Source organism: Aphelocoma coerulescens, chromosome 1A (genome assembly GCF_041296385.1).
Source record: "Aphelocoma coerulescens isolate FSJ_1873_10779 chromosome 1A, UR_Acoe_1.0, whole genome shotgun sequence".
Taxonomy (NCBI): domain Eukaryota; kingdom Metazoa; phylum Chordata; class Aves; order Passeriformes; family Corvidae; genus Aphelocoma; species Aphelocoma coerulescens.
Genome location: NC_091014.1, coordinates 12913259 through 12940458, shown reverse-complemented (window position 1 = coordinate 12940458; position 27200 = coordinate 12913259). Strand labels below are relative to the sequence as shown.

General features: G+C 37.5%; 1 protein-coding gene across 10 annotated transcripts in view; it reads right to left on the bottom strand.

The window, feature by feature from the left end:
* Positions 1 to 27200, bottom strand: part of MAGI2 (membrane associated guanylate kinase, WW and PDZ domain containing 2) — a 725755-nt gene that overhangs the window by 75624 nt on the left and 622931 nt on the right. For 9 of the 10 annotated variants that reach the window (XM_069035710.1, XM_069035728.1, XM_069035735.1 and 6 more), the window contains 2 exons: positions 16352 to 16383; positions 12364 to 12553 (listed from right to left, as the gene is read on the bottom strand). In XM_069035710.1, the coding sequence (XP_068891811.1) occupies positions 12364 to 12553; positions 16352 to 16383 (222 nt within the window). The remainder of the gene's footprint in view (positions 1 to 12363; positions 12554 to 16351; positions 16384 to 27200) is intronic. The other variant, XM_069035720.1, reaches the window with a different exon arrangement.

The following is a 27200-nucleotide window of genomic DNA, read 5'->3' as shown; positions in this document are numbered from 1 at the left end:
TCAGTTGATCATACAGAGAAAATTGCCTGTACTTACAGAAAATGACACTCCTGTGCCTTGCAAAATACTACAAAGTGTTGGTTAATACAACTTCATTATGGAAAATGTGTTTTTTTTTGTTTTCTCTTGCTAACCTAGATTAGCACCTTGTGGTTCATACCAAAGAAGAAGAGATGAATAGGCTTGCACACAAGCCAGTACTGAATTAACACTGTCTTTTCCAATTTGCTTATCTTTCCAGTCAACTTAATGTATTTTAATGTCCTGTCTCCCACCAGTTTTACTGAGAGTTTCACCTTAAAGTCAATATTTTTGATCATGTTATATGGTTATTCTCTGACAGAATGACAATGCTCCCTGTCCTTCCTTGCCTCTCTATGGATTTATATTAGAAAAAGAACTTTAACTTGGCTGGGTAGTAACTTCATTCTCTCTTTTTTTTTTTTTTCATAGTTATACCACTTTGTTTCTTCTTTTTGTGTGAAGGAAAACTTTTTTAACAGTTCATTTGGCCTGGAAGAAAAACACTCACACCAATTCATTTTGCTAGGCTATAAAACCAGCTGGCTCCCCCATGAATTTGAGAATGGTATTGGACAAGCTGTGATCTGATCATTGCTGCACAGCGAGGACAGTAAAGAGCATTGGGAAATTCTTTCTGGTTCTTGAACGATGGGGGATTTGCTTTAAATGTAATGGTACCAGAATAGATAGTTACTGAACAATAGTGAGATCTCACAGGTGAAGATGTGATTATCAACTCCCAGCTACCTTTCTGCACTGTATTTATCTGAATAGCTGGGTGAACTACACACTGATAAGTGTACATGCAGTTGTTTCTTAAACGTTGAGAAAATATATACCTGAAAATGATTAATTAATTTTCTGTGTGAGACAAGTTGAACAAGTGCTATGTGATCTTACAGTGATAAATCTGCTATTCAAGATGATCCTGTAAATGTTGATATAAATTTTTTTATTAAATCTCTTCTATATTGCAATTAAAGCAAAGTTGAAGTGCTTTGCTGTAATAATTTTACAGTCTTTCTGAGTGTATTCAGCTACCTACTGAAAAGAAAAAACTAATTTGGGCTCCTTTGCTGAAGATGGTGAAGATTTTCATTTCATACAAATAATTATAAATTGTGAATTGTGATTGACACAAAAGTACAATAACTTATCTGAGTTTCAGATGCTCTTGAAAGATGTGAAAAGCTTGAAAACAGTCATGGATCTGCTGGTCTGTAATGTGAGTAGCTTTTTAAAAAATCATACATATTCCCTCTTGATATTTATAGAGAGGAAAAGCTGGCAAATAAAAACTTCAGTTTGAAAATCATCAAAGAAAAGAAAAAATAACTGGTGTGCTAACAGAGTTATTCAATGTATAAACCCTACTGGGTTATGCAAAACCAGTCCAATGCTACATTTAATTTAGGATCTCTGTCCAACTTGTGTAGGACTAGAAAAACTTTGATAGGATTGTCAAAACAGCCTTTTTTTGTATGGGATGCCTGTTTTAACTGTTCACTTAGCATGATCACACTGGGAAATCAAATATTGCTGTTCTTAAAAAAAGTCCATTGCCATTTTACAAGATCAGTGTTGACTCAAACACCCCAAAAATCTCCTGATTTTTGAAGTTTTTGCTTTTACATATTTACAGCACAAGATATATGTTGAGCAAGGAAGCAAGGAATTGGTGATAGAATTAAGAGAGAATTAAATTCAGATTTAAAAAAATTATTGCTTAATCTTAAATAGCATGAGCTATAGAGATACACTTTTCTGCTAAAGAGTGAACACTAATAGGAAAGTACACATAAAACACAGTAAAACATAAACAAAAACTGGCTGAGGAAAAAGAAATACCTTTCCTTCCTCAAAATGCAAATCTATTAGAAAAAGTTTTAGAATAAGCATTCTACAACCCCACAAAGATCATACAAAATAAAATGGTGACTGGGTAGTCATGACTGGCCATCATCTGGAGAAATGATTAAAAAAAGAATAGCTAAAACATAAAATGAAGGACAACTAGTTTACAAAAAACAAAGGCTGAAGAATACTTGCCAGAGGAATCCGCTCGAAAACCAGTCCTGGGCAGCACTTGTTCTGAATAGGAAAATGGGGAATTAAAGGTGAAATATATTTCTCAAGTTATTTAAAGATGCAGCATCAATTTCTCTGCTGTGTTTTGAATAACTAAAATGCAATTTCTATTTTTTCTTGAAATTTTGCTTTCTCCTCCCCTCCTTCCTGACTTGCCATGTGGTACATGTACATAGTCCTGCTAGATTAAGACCTCCCTGTCCATTTCTGTACAAAGTGAAAAAGATGGTGAGGTGGTAATGTTTCTTTAACACAACGTAGGTTCTGATGAAGATAAAATTTTTAGTTTGGTTAAAACTGTGAAAAATAGTGACAATATTTGTGCTTATTCAAGTACAGCAATAAAAGGGGAAGTTTAATGGATGTGTTTGGATGACTTGACCACAGATGACTTGACCCCTGCTTTTATACAACTCAATTGCAAAATGTCTTTTATCATCAAGAAGAGGAAGATTTTGCTAGAGGGATGTATGTTGCCAATAACAACAACTGACTGTACATGAAGGTAAATGCACGTAAATCCCTTTAACATACTTTTTATTCAGGTAGCTTCAAAGTATTTGTAATTCAGTAGATGAAGTGCAGCAAATAACTGTCTTGTTTTCATATAAAACTACTTTGCTTGCATTAGAGGAATCTGGATGAGTTCATAGCTGAATTCAGTCATGCTTCCTTTGCTAATTTTGAAATGTTCTGAACAAGAATTTCTGTTTTATTATCTTGGTAGCATCCAGAGTGAACTGCAAAACATGCCAAACCAGAGGTGATTTCTATTGGCCTACACATAACAAAAGGGCAAATAAAGTATCCCATTTATGTGATTCTAAGCAAGAATACCATACCATGCATATTCCATGCTATAAAGGGGGTAAGGTCTTTTGCAACAGCATTTGTAGGACAGTGATGCAACCTATGAGTTTATACTATCTTCCAAAGACAGAAGGGTGTGGTGAGAGACATAATACAGGATTTTCTCTGTGGGAAACTGAATTGCTTTGAAAGAGTTTGGACTAAAGCCACTTGCCTTCTGGTGGACTGCTTCCTAAAGGCAGCATGGGCTACAATGGCAGCAGCTGAGTAATTCAGAGTTCACTTGAGATAGTACTGAACTGTTCGTTGCAGGGCAAAGACATTTCCCAAAAGACGTCTCCCAAAATTGGAGATGTCTTAAAAATTTTTTTGGTAAGGATATTTAGATAACAGCCATGACCTGTCCAAATTTAGGTCCACTGGATAGGGAGATCTGTTTGGATTTGGTGTTCTTGTAGTATTTGTGTTTACTGTCTGTGTTGAGTTGTGTTATGTGGGCTATGCTGTTTGACCTTATAGGTGGCTGCATGTCTTTACTTTGATGGTTAAAGGAGGCAATTCCTTCACACACTTCAGATTTTGTACAGTGATTTGGGATCCTTCAGGTGAGACATGCTATCTAAACGTAAAATATGCCACCAGCACAGCTCCTGAAAACCAAAGCCTTTGAAACTGATGCTGCTCCACTGCAAACTTGGAGAAATGATTTTTTTCAATCACAGCCATTCAAGATTTTAATGGAATTCTTAAGAGAGACAAAATGATTTTAATATAGAGAAAGCAATTTCATCTTGATAGTCTCAATAAGCTTTTAGGTTTGAAAGTATACAAGCTTTTTCTCTTGGTCACTCAGCTAGAATTGCTCTTCAGAACTGCTGTAAGATTAGTTCATTCTGTGTTTCCATTTCTGCTTGCAGTCACTCTAATATCACCCAGAATTGGCCTCAAGCAGCAAAGTGAAAGAATCATCACCATTCTCAAACTGTAATCAGTTAGGGAACAACTTGCGCTGTTAAGACAGCCAGCCGTAGATTTTAGGTAAGTTAGCAGTGTCCTTTTTTGGGAACTGTTATTTGTGGTCTAGCAAAAGTGCCTGTCAGTGAGGTGGTTTCCTTCAAGGTAATCCCATGAAGTCTGATATGGATTTTGTTCCTTTGCCTTGCAGAACTTCATGTGGATTCTCATAGAGTTAATTATCATCTTGTAATCAACCATTCAGCACCTAGCATGTGTTTTCACTGTAGTTTAGGTATTCACACACACAGAACTTGGAGCTGTGCTATGCTGAAGATGCCGAATCAAGCCTTATAGTTTTTAAATGTCTAATCACCAGAAAGATAAACCTAAGTGCAGATTTGTGGTTTTGGTAACAATAGGAAAGCAATGTTCATTTTAGGAAGAATCTGCACTATGGGTCTCTGTGCAGCACAGGATAATTGTGATAATGTGTCACTGACACTTTGGAAAACAAAATACATCCTCTAAATAGCTGTGCTCATGCGACAAGCAAACTGTTAGAAAATAGTAGAAAACTTCAAAAGAAGATGGATCTTTGAAGAATGTTTAACATAGAGGAAGGGACTGAATTAGCACTGTCTTCACCTGTCAAATGCAGAGATAAATAGTTTTTTTCAAAACTCACATAGTTCTGTGCTCAAAGACCCTACAGAAAAGCAACTTCCAACAGAGGAGGAAGGACTGCTGAGCCTGGTCCTCAGCTGAGCAGAATGCATGTCATTTGTGCACATCCTGGTGCCTTCTATCTGCTACGGATAAATTGAACTGGTAATTTTACCAGAATATTGAGAGACTCTAGCGAGCTTTGTTTTATAAAAATCTGTCAGTTAGGTTTATAGGAAACTAACCTTTACACAAAGCAATTTGAAACTTTCAATTTATTTATTATTAAATTAATTTTGAAATTTTCTAAACTTTTAATAGGATTTTTTAAAATATGTTAAATGTCCTGCCTCTACCTTATTGGAAATGAGGCAGAAGGTGGCAATTTTGGAGACGTCAGGACAAAGAGACAAGTCTACCCAACACTGCCACCATGAAGGGGCATTTAAAGTGCTGAAAGTTTCAAAATGATGACATAAGATTTCTGTATTGTCCCTATGATGCCTTTGGCTGAACCTCTGCAGCTGCATTGCTATGAGTAGTTGTAGTCTTTCATGTGAAACAGGAATGAAGTACTTACAAAGTAGAGCTTGGAAGTATAATAAAATACTTGTTAAATTCACTGATTTAATTTTATTTAGAACAGCTATCCTGTCCTAGAAACAAGAATCAGGAAAGTAAATCTAAGAAATCTTCTGAACTGTTATTTGTATATATTTGTATATAACTGTAATCAGAACAAATCTCCACCCTGGTGATGGCTCCCTGTGCTCCTGAGAACGAGGATGCAGCTGTGCATTTTGAGAAGTCTTGCCATACATCAAGATTTGGGGGTTGGAAGTAGATCCCTTCCAACCCAAACCATTCCATGGCAATCATTTTATGATTCTTTGCATATCAGATGAATGCAAAGCCAAGATTAATTTTGATATTAGAAGATAGAACAGTAAAAAGCTTGCATACCTGCCTTCACATTTAGTCTAAAATAAATTACACTCATAGTTTTTAAACTGAAAACTGTAAAATATTTGTGAAAACAAACAAGCAGTAAACAAGACCTGGGACATAATCCTGATTTAAATGAAACCAATGGTGAAAATAACGGGTTTGTTTTCTGTCGAGATACAGCCATAGGAGAACAATTCACCCACAATGTGACACAAGGGTATTTTTATTTGCACCACTGGACCCACTGTTATTCTCTGGAGGAAGAATTATGTTGATGAAAGGTAGGGATGATAATATTTATTTTCCATATTCTGTTGTTTTCTGGGTCAGTCTTTGCTGAATGCTAAATACCTGGAACAAAACTAGCACGAGGGAACATTTATATTTCAGCATCTCAGTACCAGCCATGCCTTAGGTAAATAGAAGTTTTGCAAATGAGAAGAATGAGTGTGATTATGCTTCAATGTCCTTTCCAAAGCTGTGCAAGCAGCAGTTTGACACAGCTCATAGGCAATGCAGCACCCACTTGTCTCATACACCTGTGCCCAACTCCCCTATGCCTACAAGGCAGTTCTCTTAAATTATTACTTTGACTTCTTAAGTTCATGCTTCCACTTTACAGATCAAAACCTATTTTTATACCTTTTAGTAAAGTGTAAATTGTTAAAGAGAAACAAATACTGCATCCTTAACACTACCATCAGCTGTAAAACTGACACTTCATATTAGCAGAGGTTGTTAGGGACCTACTTTGCAATCCAGCAATCAAAATCATTTTATATCCATGGTACTGTGATGATGATATACTCATAATTCCATTTGAAAATGGTTTTGGTTTCACTGTCAGTTCATATAAGCAACAAATCCATTTTGTCATGGTGAGTAATTCTTTCTACAGTGACGAACAATACAAAATCATTTGACATTAGTCTGCTAAATTTCCTCTCCTTTTATTAGATACCATCTCTTATTAAAAAGAAAGGGTTATATTCATTTAGTAATATCAGTTCTTAGACCATCTACATGCTGTTGCTTGGGGTAGCAATAGATGCAAGGAAAACACCAACACGCACTGTTTGGAAACTGCTTTGAAAAATTCCCTTCCTATTCCTCAGCTGTTCATACTCCAGGTCAAGGAGTAGTTTGATGATAAAACACCTCAATTAGCAATTTTCCAATACTTTTATTTACTAAATGAAGGCAGGCATGACTTACTGACATAAAAAGCACTAACTGGTGAATAGAAATATTGAAAGGTATGGTAAACTGAGTGCAAGAAAGGTTTGAAACTAGAACCTGATTTTCTAGCTTACCAAACCCTTTAACCATACAAATCCCCCTTTACACAATACTTCAGAATATTATGTATTTAATGCTATCACAGTTCAGCATATATATATATCTGTACACATATGTGTATACATGTATTTTAAAGCACCATAACCATAAAAATGAGCAAAAATGGGAAAAAATGTTGGAGGCAATTTTTTTTTTGGTCAGGAAAATCTGTCTGAAAAAAGTTGTAGTACCAGTTATGTGAAAAAACTCCTTCAATTTTTAATATTTTCAATTTAAAGTTTAATTTTTAACTGTAGCTTTTCAGCCAACAAGCACTGGCAAGAAAATTCTGCTTAGCTGTAGACTATGCCATAAAACCCCTCAGGTGATAATGCATTCAGATCTAGACACCTAATTTTTTTTTTATGTTCCATGAGTATCAAATTTAGGAAACCCTGATTGCCTTAGTATTTTTCTGCAAGACTGGTATTTTCAGAGTTACACATTATGGGTCAGTATAATGCTGTCTGACAAATCTTTTCTACTTTAGTGCATATCTGGGCTGAAAACCTGCAGTGATACTCCAGAGGAAAGGTACCCTGTGAATATGAATTGAAGTGCTTGTCTATGACCCTTATCTCATGGAGGCTAATTATGCAAATACATTTCCTATTTACATATTTCACAGCTGTTGGTGAACTTTGTTTTTTGGTTCTTTTCCAATTTGTTTAAATCTCTGGCAGTAAAAAAAACCCCAACATTGCATAAAAACAGCAGATAGATTTGAAAGGGACATGGGAAATTCAAAATACTGTGGTCAGAGGAGGAAATAGCATGGGAGATTTTGAAGAAAGTAACCTTTGTCCTTCCAGTTAAAGGTGGAACTGTAATTGTTCAGATTTCACTTTCAATGAGAGCTTATCACTGGCTTATCTCATTCGTCCTACTGGCATTTCTGTGTCACATCACCAGCCTTGGCTACAGCACTAACTGAAGTGTGGGTACAAATGTAATCCAATCAATGTAAAAAAATGTTTTATTTTACTGCTTTCCTTAGAGGAATACAACCTCAAGTTTCTGTTATAACTAGAGAAATATCATAGCACTATGATTCCCAACAGCTTCGTGACTCCTCATTGACTAATGTCTGCCTACAGGGGTGTCTGAACAAAGGTTTTTATAAATTGTGAATCTAAAATAAACAGAGTTCAATATAAAATATAAGATAGGATACGGAGAGTTTATAAAAGCAAAAATTTAAAATTCAGCTGAATGTTCCTTATGATAACTCCAGGGCTCCAGTTACAGCTGCAACAATCTGCTGCATATGAAGTCATAATCTTGTCATTAATAGGAAGTTCCTGGCTTGATGTTCCATTTTCTAGCTTCTATATCCAAACCTGGTTATCAGAAGAGTCACACTGTCACTTACAATCTAACAGTTTTCTTAAGGAGAAAGGAGTTAAAGGTTTTGCTTAGAGTTAATAGTAGGACAGAAAAAAGGAAAAAGTGTCCAGTTGAGATAATAATGTCACAGCAGAAATTTAGGTAGGTTCTCTTCATCGTGGAGAAGAAAAAAGCAGAGAGGAGGGAAGAGAGTTAAAAAAAACCCCAAAACTCAAAACAAAAAAGAAAAAAAAAAAAAAGCAGAGAGACAGGAAAGAAGGAAAGAAAGCATAAACCAATTTCCCTTTTTTTGCTTTTAAGCAGTTGTTTTAGATGGTGTGGTAATCCTCCTCAGTCTTTGGAAAGTCCTCATGCTCCTTTTTTGGCTACTTGGAGCTTTGAGCACAACTGATAGGTGACAGCAGAGGCTGGTGACATCTAAGAAGGAAGAGCTGACAGGTCACAGCTAACTCATGACAAACAATTTTCGAAGGTGCTATGACTTAAAAAATAGAGTAGCACTCTGGTTTTGTACTAATGCATTATTTGCTTGTCTCTACGAAACTATTTCCCATGCAGAAGCAGTAGTGCTTTGTGATTCATCTGTGATCATTACAAACTGAAATCTTCCCATCGCACAGGGTCTTGCAGGTTCTTCATGTTCCTTAGGTGGAAAAACATTCCTGTAGAATGAAAATCATACTTTTCATTGAGACTTCCTGCTTGAAGCCCCTTTCTTGCTATCATTAGGTTGGGATGAGCTAGAGGCAACATGTCCGTCTAGTTCTTGCTCTGCTTTGAGTCATGTTGCTTGTGCTCCTCACAGAGCTACACTGTGATGCATAACTTGCTTCACTCCCTCCCTTATTGGGAAGCAGGAGGCTTTTATGAAGTTCTGGTGAGTGCTGACTGTGGGAAAAGCCTATGATAAAAGGCTCTGTAGAAATTCAGAACTATAGAAGTAAAAAATGAACTATTTAGTACCAGAGTTTTACTGTGAGGGAAACAAAAATCTTGCACTATTTTTTTTTTCTTTTTGAATTTTCCAGGTCATGATTGTTCGCTTCTCTGCCCTATTTTCAGAAGATGAAGATGAAAAGGTCTTGCCAGGAGATAAGACAAAGTTGCTTTGAGATAAGAAGTACTTAAAAAAACCCATGTAGCTGAACTTTTCCTGTGCACTTTTAGGGTATGCCCTTCCCAAAAATAACCAACCTGACACTGCCATATGGTAGGAAACTGTGTTGTCTTGAAACTCTCCCTCCTCTATACTCAAATTAGATGACAACTACTTGACTCAGTAATGGATTTCCTTCCTGTTGTTTCCCTCTTCAGGAAACAGTAGCACTATGTGGAGAATAAAAGCAGTCAAAGGCTTGACAAATTGAATTTGCTAAAATGTGTGCTTATGGAATGCATGAAACAAAAATGTCAGGGAGAATAGAGATCTTTGGAGGCAGCTATTTATAAATAAGGGATATGAATGAATGCAGACAAGATCTAGTTGGGAACTGTGGAATCAAATCTTAGAGAAAATGTTGAAGGCATAGAGGTATAAGAAGATAAGGAATTTAAATTTCCAGGATTAGCTGGAAGATGGGACACTGCAGGAAATCTAGGACGAGGTTACTGCAGTCTTGCTTTCCATCTCTCACTTTCTTGTTTTGGACCTAGCAGCTTCATGATTTTTAATTCTTAGTTTTTCTAGGCAGCTGGCTGAAAAAGTCCTGCATACAGTTTCCAGTTGCCTCTTGGACAGAACTCAAATGCAATTATACCATTTAAACACAGGCTTTAGCATAACTCCAAGCTATGTGTTAGAAGCTCTTCCTGTGGTGAAGCATATACTCCTTAACACAGTAGATTATATAAGTAAAAGATAAGAGTTCATGTCGGTCAAAGAAGTGCTCAGAAAACTTAAGAAAGCATTCATGAATAATAATGAAGCACTTAATTATTTCATTGAATGGTGTAATATATCTTGTAATGCAATATATAATCTTCTGGGATGTAAGTGAATCTTTGTTGTTGACATGAGATCTATATTCCCACAGTTTTATGAAGGGCACACATGGATCCAGCCTATATTGGGGATCAGAATGAAAGAAGGTACTATAAAAATATGTATCTCATACATATAGATGGCATTTATAAGGTTTTCTTAATTGTCTTACTGAGATATTTATTTAAATGCAGGAAGTCTGCACTCTTGGCTTGATGAATTTAACCACAGAAGATGGTTCTGACTGTTGAGTGGAAAGTACAGATTTTTGTTAAACTACTTCACTTCTAAAAGCTATTGATATGGGAAATGATTATTTGCAAAGGGTTCTCTGTTCATTAGAGCTCTACGCGAAGCCAAGAGTTTTTTCAATAGAGGTACTGAACTAGATAAAATCCTTGCTAACTATGGAATGGATTATTTTCCTTCTAATTTATTGTATACCAAATTCTATCACTCCGGGGAATAACATATCAGCTCAAGCAAGTAATTTTATTTATTTATTAGTCTAGCCCTTAATGCACAAGAGAAGGTGAAAGAGGGGAGATGTCTGAAAACTACTTCCGATCTTCGCTCAAAACTAGTCCTACTTCTTCCAAACCTATCTGGCCTACTCCACACAGTATCCTGATCCGTACTTCAAAGAGTTTTAAAATTTCAAAAATGATAGTCTCTTTTTGTACATTGCCTTGAGAGTACCAGCCAGCATGGGCCACATGGTGTTTGTAAATATACTGGAAAGTTTAGTTTCTATGCCTAACAGTTTATAATTGAAGATTAAATACTTTTTACAGGAGTCGAAATAAGTTCTCAAATCCGTATTTAGGGTGACTAAGATACCTGGTATTCCTCAAAAAAGCCAGCAATTTATTTAAGTACATAGATTTAAATTTGGGATCTTAATTTCAGGCACTTGTTAAATAAACAGAAAACCTCAACAACTGTCCCCCTCAAAAAAAAAAAAAAGAAAGGTCTGGTTTACGCAAAGTGACTTTAAGGGTGACAATCTATACTGAAAAGTGTTCCACTAATAGGATCAGTGTGGCAGAAGATGGTGGCACTGGCCACAGTGGCAAAGAACTGAGGAATATGAAATGCAACTTTCAGACTAGATTAGGGTTTACTTGGAGTTGATGTAAAATGAACTCTGCTGTTCCTCCAGCATATCCATTCTTGTGGGGACTGGGAATACCAAAGCCAAAGAGGAGTTGCTGATGCTGTTACTAATATATGAGGGCCAAGGCAAGTAAGAATGGTATCAACCCAGTGTTTGGGGCAATAATGTATTTTCTTCAGACTATCCCTTTGCATGCTGAAGAAATTTGAACATTCCCGGTCTCTGGGCCCAACTAATACTAATGGGCTGGTCTGGATCAGCTCAAATATTTTATGCGTAATTTATAACATATTTTGGTCTATAGGCTCAAGTAATTTATAAAATTAGTTGAAAGGTGACATGTGCAAGTAATGGCAGTGGTGAAGAACCTTTCAGTAAAAAAGTCAATTATTTTAAATAATTGATCTTAGTAAGTGCAAAGGCTGCAGACAATTTAGAACAATATTTTTAGCTAAAATGTTCTTTACAAATGGAGTAAATAAGTCTAGGTCCTTCTACTCTTGTGAAAAATATGTGATATATTTCCAAAAACATGAGAAATTAAATCAAGATGAGCATCTCGCTGCTCAGTACTATTTTGTATAGGTCTTCAAATAGTACTTTGTCCTATGGATTACTTTCTAACTACCAAGGACAATGTGAAAGCTTGTCAAAGACATTTTTATAAAAGCAAATAGATTTGAAATTTCTTTACTAAACATCACTTTGAAGTGAAAGTAGGTGAAACTTTTTTCATTGATAAATTCACATCTTCCTATTGGTTGACTATGAAAAAGAAAAACTGCAGTAAAATGTGGTGGCACATACACTGTGCTTCATCAAGGATTTAATAGTCAACACACTGAGATCAAAAATATAAGAAAAAAACACCTATGAAAGTCAAACATGAGAATCTAGGCAAGATCTAGGAAAATATGTAAGTGTAAAGTTTTTGAATCATTTACAATGGTCTCTATTTACTGGAAAGAAATGTAGTTTCTTTCTTTAAATTACAAAAGATAATTGCAGGAAACTATGTCAACAATGACACATTCATAGGCAAAATTTTAAATACTAAATGGTCAGCAGGGTCAAGAGAGCTTTCACTTACGCCTACTTTCATAAATAGCTCTTGATTTCTCATACAGCTCATATGGGTCAGGTTTTCGTGGATCAAAGGCCTCTGTTGAATCAGGAAATGAACTCCTGTGAAGAGTGGGTGGGTAGGGAATATTCTGTGGCATAGCTGGAGCAGACACACTTGTTTGAGGGCTGCCTTGATTCTCCCATCGTTCCATCATCTGGAATAAAAACATACAGAGAATAAAAATGAAATCTTGCAAAAACTGTAGCTTCCACAATGAAACCAAAGACAGTGATTTCTGTTGAAGATGTGTTTTGTAAAAGTAGTAAATCCATTTGTTATCTTTTGAAATGAAAAGTGTGTGTTCTGCTGTTTATAAAATGACTTGGCTAAATTTACATATTAATTTGTTGCACATGGCAAGATGTGATTTATTGCAGGTTAGATTAGGCCCAGCATTGCCTCTGAAGCATGTGGAGTGCCTCTCACAGAATGAGCTGAGCTGCTGGAAACGATTTGCTAAAGGTGGAATCTGTGGGTTTGTGAAGACAGTTATCAGATCATCAAAATACAAGGTAGTGCTTAACAAAGAAGGGACAGACTGTGTAGCAGGTGAACGACCTTAATGCTGTATCTTCTGAGAATGCATGAAAATAACTAGCTGCCCAGGGGGAAGTAGATAACTGTAACTGGGAGCAGAATTTACAGCTTCAATTGAAGATTTAAAAAACCAAAGCCAAAAGAAAATCAAAACCAAAGAGAAAACTATTACAGCATGTATTCAAGTATCTCCTGTTCAAAAAAACCCCACTAAATTTGCGTTATACAACCAAGTTTCCAAGCACAGGATAAGGCTTTCAAATCTTCCAGATCATTTCCAGGAAAGAAGTACACAGCAGCCTGTTGTCTATGCATGAGACACCTAAGTTCACGCTTTTTTCAAGACTGTCTTTAGCAGCCTTACATGTACATCAAGCTTGAAGATATGATAGGCTGTGCAAAAGAAGGCTTGAGGATCTGCTTTTTTTTTTAAGAAGTTGGCTACTAATCAAATTGCATTAGCAAATTTATTTGAAGAGGCTAAATTAAACAAAACACAAATGTTTATCTCAGGAAATGAGTACTTGGATATTCCTATCCAAGGAAGGACCTCTCCTGAGGACAAGGGTGGTAAAGCCTCCAGAACAGCGTGTTCTCACACGTAACCCAACGATGGTAATTACACAAAAAATGCCTCTTGGAAACAAACTGATCTGTAATTAAATTCCACTGACTTCTATTGTTGTATCAGCAGAGCTTTATCAAAGATGATTGCAGGTTTACAGAGAACTTGCTTTACAAATTCTGTGATTATCATTTGTCTTTAGTTCCTTGGTTTCAGAATGTGTTTGGGTCAGCAGGTAGGCTTTACTCTGTTCTGATGATTAACTGCATCAGGCTTTTTTCACACCAAGTATGTGTGAACTACAGATGTTTTAGTGTCCTCCTTGGTGAATATGCTGAATAACTGTCCTGCTGAATATCCCAGACTCATACTTAAGAATAAACAGATTATGGATATTGGCCTTTTTTAGTTGTCGAGGACCTCATTCTTTTATAAAATAGTAGTATAATTCAAGCTCTGCTTCTGTCAGAATTTCAGCAGTAAGTAGGGCTGGTTCATTCAAAACTTTAGGTATGTACATTCTGTGCAATACAGTGGCATATGGAAATACCTGAGTTGCCATTGAAATAGCTTAGGTACAGGAATGTACCTTGGGTTCCTTCAGATACCCCTTATACCAAGACAAATTTATCCTCTGCAAATAATTACCCTTTGGGTAAATTAGTTTGTGTGGTAAGCCACATGAATATCACAGTACTACTTCTGACAGCCCTAAAGAAATGACCTCAAGTAGGTATAAACACATATACAGTACATATTTGCATTATGGAAGTGTAAATTCAAAGGTTTCTAGAAACACACCTGATTATGACCCCTACGTCTACATAGGAAAGGAGAACTGAGCTCAATTCAAGCTCCTTATGATCAAGGAAGTTACAGGAGAAATATGTTTAGGCTTTACCTTCCGTTAGGAATCTAAAAAAGAACACAAGCCAGTGAAACCAAGCTATCTATTGTGTCATTATGAAGATGAAAGACATGAAGGGCCATGTCTGCCTAAAGTGAAAGATTCTTAATTTCTTGGAAAGTGCTGGTGAAATAGACCACTTACCTCTTTCAAAATGCGAAACTGGACAAAATTAAAATACTTAAAGAAAGATTTAAAAAAAGAAAGGAAAATATAATTATCTTTGATGAGCAAACTTTACCCTAGTGAAAGGAAAGGAAACTGGAGAACAATTGGCAAAACCCTACTGGGTCCCATATATCTAATTCTTGGTTCCTGGTTAGCTCTAAATCTTCAAGTGTGAAGTTCAACCAGCTAAATAAGTAGATAAACAGAAGGGGAATTATATCTCCCAAACACATATCAACTAATTAAACAGTCACCTAGTGTTCAGTAATGTGAGTTATCATGATGCTGCTTCAGAAAAGAAGGCATTCTTGAAAGTAAGCACAGTAGTGAGTGCAGGGTACCAAGTCCAAATTGAGGCAATGGTTTGGTGACATTGCTCATGGTCATTTTGCACTGATATTATATATGATATACATATATAATATATGCACTATATACATAGGAACCACAGGAACTAATATTTATATATTTGATGTGTACATGAAGAGGCTAAGTATGGACAGGAGGAGGTCTTCAAATGAGTATCTTTAACAAGTGAGCTCCAAGCTATCTATGTCATCATTTTTTATCTGAGATTAAAGGTTGATCACCCCAGCCATTCAGGAGCCTTAAAATGGTGAAAGCAAGTTAGACCTTAATAACCTGATTTATTTTCATGAATGTCCTGCTCCATAGATGAATAAAGCAACTTATGCAAGACTTATTCCAATGTATTGTATACAGATTCTGTCCTTTTACACCAAAACCACCACAAGCTGAAGCAGTCTGATGAAGTTGCATCAGCTGATTAATTAAGTGCTATTTGTACTTGAAAGGATACAAAAATTGTTTTGGTATACTTTAAGCATGAGATCCAATAGGAGAGTATATAAAGTTGTTCAGATTCAATGTACTTCCTCTGCCTGCTCCCCAGTAAGAAGGCTCTAAGCTCTTTAAAAGGTACTGCTATTGTTATTCCTATTGCTCTTAGGAGTTGTCAGGATCTATTTTCCTCTACACACCCTTGTTGAGAATTAGGAATTGCTCTAAGGTCTGTCAAATCTCAATAAAAAAGCCAAATTAAAAAAAAAAAACAAACAAGAAACCAAAACAATCCCCCCCCCAACAATAAAACAAACCAGACAACCAAAAATAGTAGCCTATGATTTTTTTAGACTGTGAATGCTGTCGCAAATTCAAAAAATTATATGTGGTGTCAACAGAATTAATACAGTCATTGCTTACAGTCTTACAGTGGGAAAAGCCTTTACACCTTGGGTTTTACTGTCAAAATCACAGAAACACAGAAAAGTTGATTAGAAGGCACCTCAGTCAGTTATCTGGCCCAAGCTCTTATTTGAAGTGTGACTATTTGCAGCTCTAGATCTCCTAATGCAAGAAAGAATAACAGTCCCTTTGAGCATGCTAAACTCAAGCCACTTGTAAACCAGGAAAAGTGAATGTTGTTAATTTCAAAGAATTTGCCAACTAGAAGACTAGACTGGCCTCATTTCTGCTGCCTTCTCCTCCAGACCTCTTCATTTTAAGCCACCACATTTCTGGTTCTTGTAACCCATCTTAAAATTATGGTTTTCCTTTTTCCGGACCACTTCTGGCAGACTCCAAGTCAACAGACCTTCAGAACTTAGCAGGGAGGCCACCCCTGGTGCTGGGGCACTACTGAGAGGTGTCTCATGAGTTGGGAACAGGATGGGGAGATGAAAGTCTACAGGAACTTGCTTTGCATGATAGGCATCTTATGAACTCAATGTGTACAATTTTGAAAGGGAACTTACAGGCTTTGGAGTTTTCCATGGAGAAAAGAAACCTGAAATAAACAAAAAATAATGTTAGCAGCTTTTTCTGATGCATAAAGAGTGGAGGCTAAGTAGTGTCTATGCTCCCATTCTCATTCAGGTCTGCAGGTAATATTGATAGATATGAAAATTCTCTACACACAAGGGGTGAAAACACAAAACATAAGGGATAATTTCTAAGAAAAAATAGAAATATATATATATGTATATATATACATATATATATATATTTGCAAGTGGAGCTATTGAGATCATTGCCATACTTTACAAACAGCATGGGATTAGGTTGAAATTAAAAGAACTAATCAAAAGGACTTCCAAATGTCTTGGTGGACATTGGATAAGACACCAAATGACCTGGTATTGATGTGTCAAATGCAGTCGCACCTTTGGGAAGAAGCATTCAGAACATCCCATCAACAAAACCTAATAATACAAGAGATTTTTTTAGAAGAAAAGCCTGAAGAAAAGTAACTGTTTCATCAGTCTAGATAAGGTGGTCAAGTCTTGAGAGGATTGCTGATATTGATACTGTCCTGGTTTTTCGTCATAGTTAGCAAGAAGTCATACATGACTACCTCTTTTACACAAGTAGTTATCTCCTTTTCCTTAGTTATTGACTGACTGATAACTTACTTCAGTGACTTTCTTAAATTTCAACTATTGTAGCTTACAAATGTTTAAAACTCCGGATATGTCTTTTTCATAAAAGGAAATAATTTGAAACACTCATTGTAAACACTGTTCCTATCTTACGCAGTACAATGTTAAAAACCTTTATAAAGTATTAAATAAAAGAAGCATTACAAAGGGTATTGGGTCACGTTTTTTAAAATACCAGCTTTCAACACAGTTTCCATTAAAAAACTCATTCTCCATTTAATAGCAGGTAAAAAAAAAAGTCTGTGGACCTTCCTAGTTAAGATTAAAAGCTAAAACCAAAGAGTTCATTTGTTTTGTCAGAAACAGAAATGGGGCTTAAAATGAGATATCTAATAGGAAGGCTCCTCTTTCATTCAAAAAAATTAATTCAGCTGAAAGAGTAGTACTGACTTCATTATTTCTTTTTTTAAAGTGAGTCTAAAAAGAAAATTAAAATTATGAGAGCATTAGGATAGTATCTTCCTACAGACAAATCACAACAGGAATTATATTTGCACATACATTTAAGGTTTGTAGAATTCTGTGATAATGAGATAATATTTTCTGCCCTAATACCTAATTAATTTTGACTGAAATATCTTGCAGTGTAAAAGAACTTGAACCATTTGTAGCAAAACACTGGCTGTTTAGTAATGCTGATGTGTAAGCTCATAGTGCTTTTTTTTTAAAAAAAAAAGGTATATTGAAAAAGTAATCCTGGAAAGGTTTATGTTTACTGACTCTACAGTGCCTGGATAAAAACTGCTTTATTAACAAGTAGATAGATTTCTTTCCATCTGCAAACTCAAGCTGAGATAAGAGGCGTCCTTGATAGATCTGGCTTGTACATCACTTTCAGTATTAAAGATTCTGTAGCAGAAACTTATTAAGTAACTTATTGGATGGCAGATGGCTACCTTTTTACTACCTCCTATGTTTCTGTACTGCTAATAAGAGTGAAAGCTAAAAAGTACTTTTCCTCTCAGAGCTAAAGATAGGACTTGAAACTTGCTCAAATCAACTTACTACCCTGATTTGTTGTTCATAAAGTATTTGTAGAGGTTAACTCTCCTTACCCATTGATGCTGGTGCACCTCCCACAACTTATTGTCATCAAAAATGACTCCTGATTGAACTGAAAGATTTTTTTTTTCCTATTAATCTACTGTATCCACCTAAAAATAAGTCATGCTGGAGTTATAATAAAAATTTTACTATCCATTAAAAATATAATAAGTATTTATAAATCAAATAAACAATGACATATACATCGAGTCAAGATTTTTTAAAAAAATCCCTCAATTAAAAAATTCAATTATTTGCTCAAACAAGGAGAAGATAAACTTATATTTAACTTGGAGGTTATGGGCACAGACTGCAACATACAAATGACAACATCTACACTCAAAACAAATAAAAGGCAATATTTATTCACACAGCATGAAATTATGTTAAGAAAATGAACAGATATATGATGCCAGAGAAGCAAAAGATCCAAAGGAAAATTAAAAAAAAAAATTGGAAACCCATATGTGCACAAAAGGATGCTATATAAGCAAAAATTTCTAAGGGTAACAAACCTTGGGACTAATAGTAAAATCCATTCTTCTGATTTTATTTCATCTTTTACACCTTGATCTCATGTAAGATGAGATAATCTCTCACCTCTGCCAAAAGCTAGGTGCTAAGCTACAGGGGTGAAGGCCTAGTTCCATAAAGCAAAATTTACATTACATCTTTCATGTATTACTTGACAATTTTAATGTTGTCTCACATAAGATCTGGACTCCCATCTGAACTAAACATCCTTTTCCCAATCTAAACAAAACTGACTTTTACAGAATATATGGCATTATCAGTTATTCAATATGAGACTGATATGGATAATTGTTGTGTACCAAACATTGAGAATTATCACTGCTATTTAAACACATGCAGCAAATGCTGCAAATTCAAGAATTCAAGAGAATATTGCATATGTAGCACACTGCAAATGTTAAAGAAACTTCACATGAAGAGGCATAAAAGCAAAATGCACTTTCTTAGGTATGCTGCACCTTCCCTTCTAACTTTCCCTTTTAAATAGTACTCTGCATGAGTACAGGAACAAATCTTCTACATATAGAAAACTGAGGTTTAAAATCCCACCTGAAGAATATACCTGAATAATGTGTATTCAGTGCCCACTCAACAGTGCAGCCACATCTACAGCGGGCAGTAAGAAGAGGACTTTCATTTAGTTTGACCTCACTTCACACCACATTTTCCCTTGACTTTCTGGTGCTCATTACATGCCATGTGAGCATTTCCCACCAGGGACAGCGGGATCCCACCTGAATGACAGCTACCAGCAGATTGGCATCAGCTCATATACAGATACTGACTTATCAACAGGGCTGAAATTTGTTCTCCAAAGAATGGAGCTTTCAACATCTTTCAAGTATTAATACAGTATTAGTACTGCTTAACCTTCTGATCAACTCATGTCTAACTAGAAACATATACTGGATAAGCTCTTACAACCTCATTCCACTTCCAGATTTCTGCTTCACCTGCCCCAAACTTCCAAACCCCTGCTGTCCAACTTGTGATGTCTTCATAAAAACTTGAGTAGCTGAAAATATTATATACGTCTACATATAAACACCCCTCACCACCATATCCACATACACATTTAAAATTTGAAATAAAAAAAGTCAACTTAGATCCAGCTAAAAATAGTTCATGGAGCCTGTTCTTACCACGAGTGGCTTTTGGCTCACCCATGTGCCTGACAGCCACCCCTTCTCACAGTAATCTCACCATGTAAGCTGTAGCCATTTTTTGAAGACTGCTGTGCTTTTTTATTAACATTCCTTGTAAAGACAGCCAGTACAGGTCTGCATCAGTTTTGGAAAGGAGAGCGAGGTTACTGGCTTGTCTTAAAGAGCAACCACCACCATTCAGCCAGGTGCTAGCAGGAAAATACTGTGGTAACATGTAAGCATGCAACAATAAGAATACATAACCTCATATGATTCTGCAAAATTAGTTTTGAGAATATAATGATTTCTTATTCAAGGTTGGCTATTTAAACTGTAATAAGGTACAGCAACTGGTGACCAACACATATGGACCTTTTAATTGTTTAATTTCAAATAAATAAGCTGAGGTACAGTAATAAACATATGTTTTCTAAAAATCAGACTAACATTTTCTATTAAAGCAGTGTTACAAAAATCTATATTGACATTGCTTTTTAAGTTGTATTTACCACCTTCCAAAACGAGCTTCCCTGGAAATCAGAGCTGTGATGGTTTCTATGTAGTAACTTTACTAAAAAAACACTGTGAACTGAAAACAGATTTTGGATTCAAATATATTAGAGAGAAAAAACTTTTTTTTTCCTTTTTTTTTTTTTTTCTGATCAAGGCAAATTCCAGCTTCAGTTTACTGTACTTCTCCTTTTTGATGAAGATATCCTGTAACAAAAGACAAATCACATCACACTCGTGTCTACTCCTTCTTCTATCCAAATTTAAGTATGCTTTTGTTGTAAAATATTCTTACAGATATCATATGCCTTACACTTCAGCAAGGATTTATTGTTGAAAAGTTTAGTTTTCTAAAAGCAGCTTATCAGGCAGAACTTAGAGCATTTGCAAGACAGAATTCTGATTTGTTTCCTTTTCTTCTTTTTTTTTTTTTTTCAGTAAAAATAATGAATTTGGCAAATTCCATAATGTCAGTAATACAAAAGCAGCCCTTGGTTATTATTCTGCTCCCATGGGGATGATTTTCACTACATTTTCATCTTCATTATTCTCACTATTTTGCATTTTTTCCTGGAAAAGTTCTTCACACCTGGTAGGATCATAAGTAACTAACATAGCTATTGCTAAGTCACAGGACTTTTAATGATGTTCACCTCTGTGGCAGATGTGTATGGATAATTAAACTGAAGCCTGGGAACAGTTTGATTTCTGCAGTGACGGCGTGTGCTGCAGGGAGGAACTCAACAGCATCAAACACAAAGCCTTTTAATCTAAAGCAATGTTCAGGGCAAGTCAACATCCCTGCACATCACTTGTCACACTTTCACTTTTAATGGGTGAAAGCCCACTGGCTTTCACTGGGCTTCTTGGGGTTTTTTTTTGTGCTTTAATATCCTTGTTGCATATGGCATCCTGAGCAAAGCTGTCTCAAGCACTGAACAGACCTTTCTCCTTCCTAGATGCTCAGAAGTCACTGAACAGATGGCTGATGAGCACTCCCAGAGCATTAACTGACTCCATGGGCATCTTATCAACATCCATGTGACAACACTTCAGCAAAAGTTTTCCTTTCTAGAAAAGCTACTGTATAAATTTACTGTAGCAGGAGATTTTTTTTCTGTGTTTTCTTTCTCTTACTGGAATCCCTGAGATGTCTATCAGTTGTCTGTGTGGGCCTGATTTCCAAAGGTATCAAATACTCATTAACTTCAAATGGATGTGACAGGGGAGAACACTGAGAGTTCAGACTCAGGTGTTCAGCATTAGCAGGGTGCAGGGAACTGTTTCTTACCATTCACTTTACACCTGGTCTCTCCCTCTGTATGTTCACCTTTTGTTGAGCTATGTTAGGTGTGGTCAGATTAGGTGGACAGAACTAATGCTAGCACTGAGTTGACTGATTAAGATTTAAAATACCCTCCAAAAATACTTGTGGGAGAGGTAATTTTTTATGTATACATAGAACAAATATATAACATTAATTCAATTACTCTTCAAATATTTTCTCGTTTAGAGGAAAAGAAACATGATCAATGAGAAGTAGTACATTAAATTAATTTATATACTGTAGTAAAGAAAATCTAAAAGGAGACAATGAATGAAAATAAATGGAAATAACACTTATGAAAACAAGCAGGTGATAAAAAGTTTCAGTTGATCATGTAATATTTAAAGTATCAGATGATGTATAGGGAATGGCCATTAGTTCCATTTCTAACAAAATCAATCATTATTACATAATATTTTTTCAAAGGTCTATCTTTTTGAAACAGGTCTAAATATTGAGCTCTTACTCTAGCAACAACAAAAAGTTGATTTACCTTGAAATAAAGAGTAGGTGTAAGAAGACTGGGAGCTCTAGCTCTTCAAGCATAGTTAGCTAGTCCTGCTGCCAGCTGTCCTTCAGAGTGATGGTGCCATGCTGTGGAGGATCCCTTTGGTCTTTAGCTGGGATGGCACCTGATGCAATGGGTCAAAAATCAACACATCCCACATCAGAGTGAGATGAATGACCCACTACCTTTGATCAGGCCACAACATTCCATATGTTTAGAGCCAGTGACTTTTCCTTGCAGTAGGCTACACACAAGCATCATGGCAAGTAACTGATACAGCACTGTGTTGCACTGAGATGAAGGCTAATTACAGTCATCAGTTGTATCAAATGCAGGCTCACATTAATAAAACTCTGAAATATGTCTGTTTTCTTTATGACTATATAGATATGCTCAGATGTTACTAAACCCAGTTTTTCCTGAAAAAAATACTCCCAGTGGTACAAACTGATTCTCAGTAGTTGCTTGTGCTGGCATTTTGCTTTATGGTCCACTACTCAATTGCTCTGGATTTCAACCCAAGTGAAACTGCAAGAGAAGTAGTGCTCCAGTTTAAATCATCACTGTTTCTCACTCTTTGACCTACTACACCTATGAAAAGTAATCCCAAAGAATGAATACATTCCTGCCTACAATCACTCTATGAAGGTGATGCTTTTTCCTGGTCTTAAAATCAAGAGTCATACACAGTTAGAAGGGGAAAAGGGATTTTACCTTGGTATTTATTTTTAAGGATCCTTAGGTGCACACGTCCAGGTCATATGCATTGAGATGCACCCCACCAAGTCTATTCCCCCAACATCAGGTATAACATTATAGGTTTTACTAATTAGCATATCTATCAAAGATTCCTCAATGAGAGGCTCAAGTGAGCCCCCCTTCCCAAGGAACCTTCCCCTGGATGGTTCTATCTTGGTTTACAGAATGTGTTCTGGAGAGGACCTTGGGGTCTGGGGCACACTGATCCCTAGCTACGAAGCTTCTAAAATGTTTAGTCTCTTAGCTTGACAAACAAGTCCAAGAATGTAGGCAAAAAGCACTAGGAATACAGAAGTTGTAAAAAGGTATAACAGGGGTATAAAAGAAAAGGCAAAAATCTTCATGGCATCAAAGGTACTAGGCAAAAAGCAGGGACAGTTCAAAGGAAGGTCAGCTAGATCTTTAGACCCCATTGGAGTGCCACCCTGTCTGGCTTATCTCCACTCCAGATGACTTGGGGGGCATCACGAGTACAAGTCTATATTTCAGCTCTTCAGATTTTCAGACTTCTTGACATGCAGCACTAAGTGTGAGACAGAGAAGTTTATCAGAAATGATGTAGAGGTAGAGGAGCACCGTGGCAAACTGTACCTGATCTCATCCTACTGAAGTTGCTGAGGCTAGTGGCTCTGGTGCTGACATGACTGGCTGTGGAGTGCTCCAGTGAGGTGCATGGGGGAGCTTCCTGAACTTGGGAAGCTCAGAGGAGGGCCAACAGCAGCCTGCAGCTCATGCCACAGCGGCTGACAGGACCAGGAGCAATGGGCCAAGCCTTCCTCCAAAGGATAAAAGAAACCCTTAGGGATCTCTAATGGCCAGGGATCTATCTCTAATGTGCACCAACAGCATGGTGGGCACACAGGGCATGATGTGACAGTCTGGTGGCAGCTGGCACAGAAGGGCACACAGGTATGGTGCTGAAACCCTGCCAGCTACAGGCAGGAAGACACAGCCTCTACCTCTGTACCCACCATGAGGGACATGGCTGCCCAGATGGAGCTCCAGTGGGAACATGCTGCCACCAGTGCCAGGCCGTACACTGCCCTTGTGCCAGGACTGCTGGCACAGTGAGGAGCTCCCATGCTCAGTGACAGCTCTGGGAGGAGGTGAGTAGGCTGAGGAGTATCAGGGGGAGTGTAAGGGCATCAGACTACTGCAATCACAGAATATTCTGAGTTGGAACAGACCCACAGGGATCGAGTCCAGCTCTTAAGTGCATGGCCCATCCAGGAATTGAGCCCACGACCTTGGTATTATTAGCACTGTGCTCTAACCTTCATACACTGTCTTGCCTGGGACAGGCTCCCCAGACAGACAAGACACATGATAGAGAGAATTTATTATCCTTTCCCCCTGGCTGAACACAGTGACTTAAGGGATCGGTGGCAGTGGTGACATGTGCCTGTCCAATGCACGTCTCCTCTGGGACTGCCTCACCTTCCTGGATGTCCAGGCATAGCAGGTGTGAGGCTCTGCAAGTGGAACCAAACATAACAAGGATGGTGGTTCATCCAGCATGGGTGTGATGCTGAGGTCAAGTTGGCCGACTCCCTGTGCCAAAGCTGCTTTCTAAATCTAGAAAAAATGGGTCACTGTCACAGGAAACTCCCTTCTGAAGAGAACAGAAGGCCCAAAATGCAGCCCAGACCCACTTCCTATGGAAGCCTGTTGCCTCCCTGAGGCCTTGGTTAAAGATATGGAAACTTCCTACTCTGACACATCCCTCAGATTATTATTTATTATTCATTTCTCGAGCAGGCACCGATAAAGTTGCAACAAGAGGTTAGAGGGGAATCAAGAGAGACTTCAGGGCCTTGGGATGACTGATTAAGAATAAGAAGCACAGGTAGTGTTCTCCTCTATTTTTACAGTTGCAGGAAATGGTGAGGGAAACAACAGGAAGACCCAGAAGATCAATCCTTGGCTCTGACCCTGGTGCCACCAGCACAAGTGTGGGTTTTATTTTTTTGATAACAGGGTGGTTTAGAGAACACCGGGACTTCAGGGAACAGACAGGGTACAGCTGTCTCATAGTGGGGAATCTAAGCACAGGAGTTAGCAGGACTCATTGAAAGAGACTTAAACTGCACTTGAAAGGAGTAAGGGATAAAACCAGGCTTGCTAGAGGTAAGCCTGGGGGCTGCATGTCACTGTTTGAGGGACAGTGGGCTAGTGAGGTCCTCTGGTCTGCTGTCTCAGTGGAGGTAAGGGATGGAGATCCATGCAGCAGCAGAGACATGAGGGTTACTGATGTGCTAGAAACCACGAAAGCAGCTGACAATGGTCACACATGAATTAGGCTTTCTCCCTGCAACAAGGTGGCAGGATCAACAGCCCAGCTGAAGTGTGTCTACACCACTGCACACAGCACAGGCAACAAACAGGAAGAACTGGAAGCCATGGTACTGCAGGAAAGCTATGATATAATTGCCATCACAGAAACGTGGTGGGCTGACTCACATGACTGGAATGCTGCAATGGATGACTATGAACTCTTCAGAAGAGACAGGCAAGGAAGGAGAGGTGGTGGGGCAGCTTTGTATGTCAGGGACTGTCTTGACTGTCTGTAGCTTAGTGATGTGATGACAGGGTTGAGTGTTTATGGTAACAATCGGGGGAAAGGCCAACAAGACAGATAACAGGGTGGGAATCTTTTGTAGACCACCGAAACAGGGTGAAGAGGCAGGTGAAATATTCTATAAGCAGCTGGGAGAAGTCTCACTATAGCTAATATCTGTGCTTGTATCAGCAATAGTGTGGCCAGCAGGACCAGGGCAGTGATCATTCCCCTGTGCTTAGCAATGGTGAGGCCACACCTTGAATCAATTTTGGGCCTCTCAGGACAAGAAAGACACTGACGTGCTGGAATGGGCCCAGAGAAGGGCCTGCAAAGGGCCAGTGAAGTATCTGGAACACAAGTCTGATGAGGAGCAGCTGAGAGAGCTGGGGGTGTTAAACCTGGAGAAAAGGTGGCACAGGGGGGGCCTTACTACTCTACACATTTCAGGTAGGAGGTTGTAGTGAAGTGGGGGCTGGTCTCTTTTCCGAAGTAACAAAAGATAGGACAAGAGAAAATGGCCTAAAGTTGCACAGGGGAGGTTTAGACTGTTTATTTGGAGAAAAATTGTCCACCTAAAGGATTGCCAAGCACAGGAACATACTGCCCAGGGAGCTGGTTGAGCCACTGTCCCTGGAGGTTCTTAAAAGATGTGTAGATGTGGTACTTTAGGGCATGGTTAGCAGTGCTGGGTTAATGATTGGACTTGGTGATCTTAAGGTATTTTCCAACCTAAACCTTTTTATGATTCAATGATTCTAATTTGCTATGTTTATAGAACTGATACAAAAGCCTGAATGACTGTGAGATCAGGTAGTATCAATATACAGCTTTTTAAACATAGGAGCACTTTTTGCACAGTTCATGAAGTTTCACTGACCTAGCCTGCTTAAGCAACACATTTTCAACAATATTCAGATCTTCACAGATAATTAGAAAAAGGATGGCTATTCAAAGTCATGAATGCTAGAAGTATTTGCTGTTCAAGCTGGAACCCTCACCGGTCACCTGAATCTATCAGAATGTAATCTAAAATACACCAGAGAATCTCAAGCTACCATTAAATTTCACTTTCATGAATAGCAAAGAGCCTTTGTTAGCAAGAATACAGCCATCAGAAAAGGTCAGAAGCTGGCATAGTAATGAGTTAATTTACATTCTGATGGACATACAGGTATTTATTTTCTTTGGCTGCTACAGCTCTGTGAATTGCTTATCAGTCAGAGATTTAAAATAATTTATGAAACCAGGAAAAAACCAACAAGTACCATGTCCTTCTAATTATTATGGATGTGAGGCAGAGAATTTCTGAATCATAGCTAAAATAGTGCAGAGGCAAATGCAACAGTTAGTGACAATTTTTGAAATGTCAGCTTAAATATATTAGAGGTTGAAAAAATAATAAAAATCTCAACTTGCAGAAAACCACATTTTTGGAACAAGCTTTGTATGTGGTCAACAAGAAATTATTTTCCAAGGACAAACTTCGATACTAAGCACCTATAGAATGTCTCATTTTTTCACAAACGGTCTTCTCTTTTCAGACACCTATTACCAGAACAATGTTACTCTCTTCCAGATTTATTTCCTTGCTGATAGCAAACCATATTATCTGAAGCACAGCCATGTCTTGAAACAGAGAAAATGCTGCTGCAGAACAGATTTTACTGGGACAACTTGACCTGGAGTAGAAAAGGGTATCTTATGGAATTGAGGAAGAGCCTTGCCTCTTGCTTTTTATGACAGAACTTTCTACTAAAATTTCAAATTCTTAGGTTCAT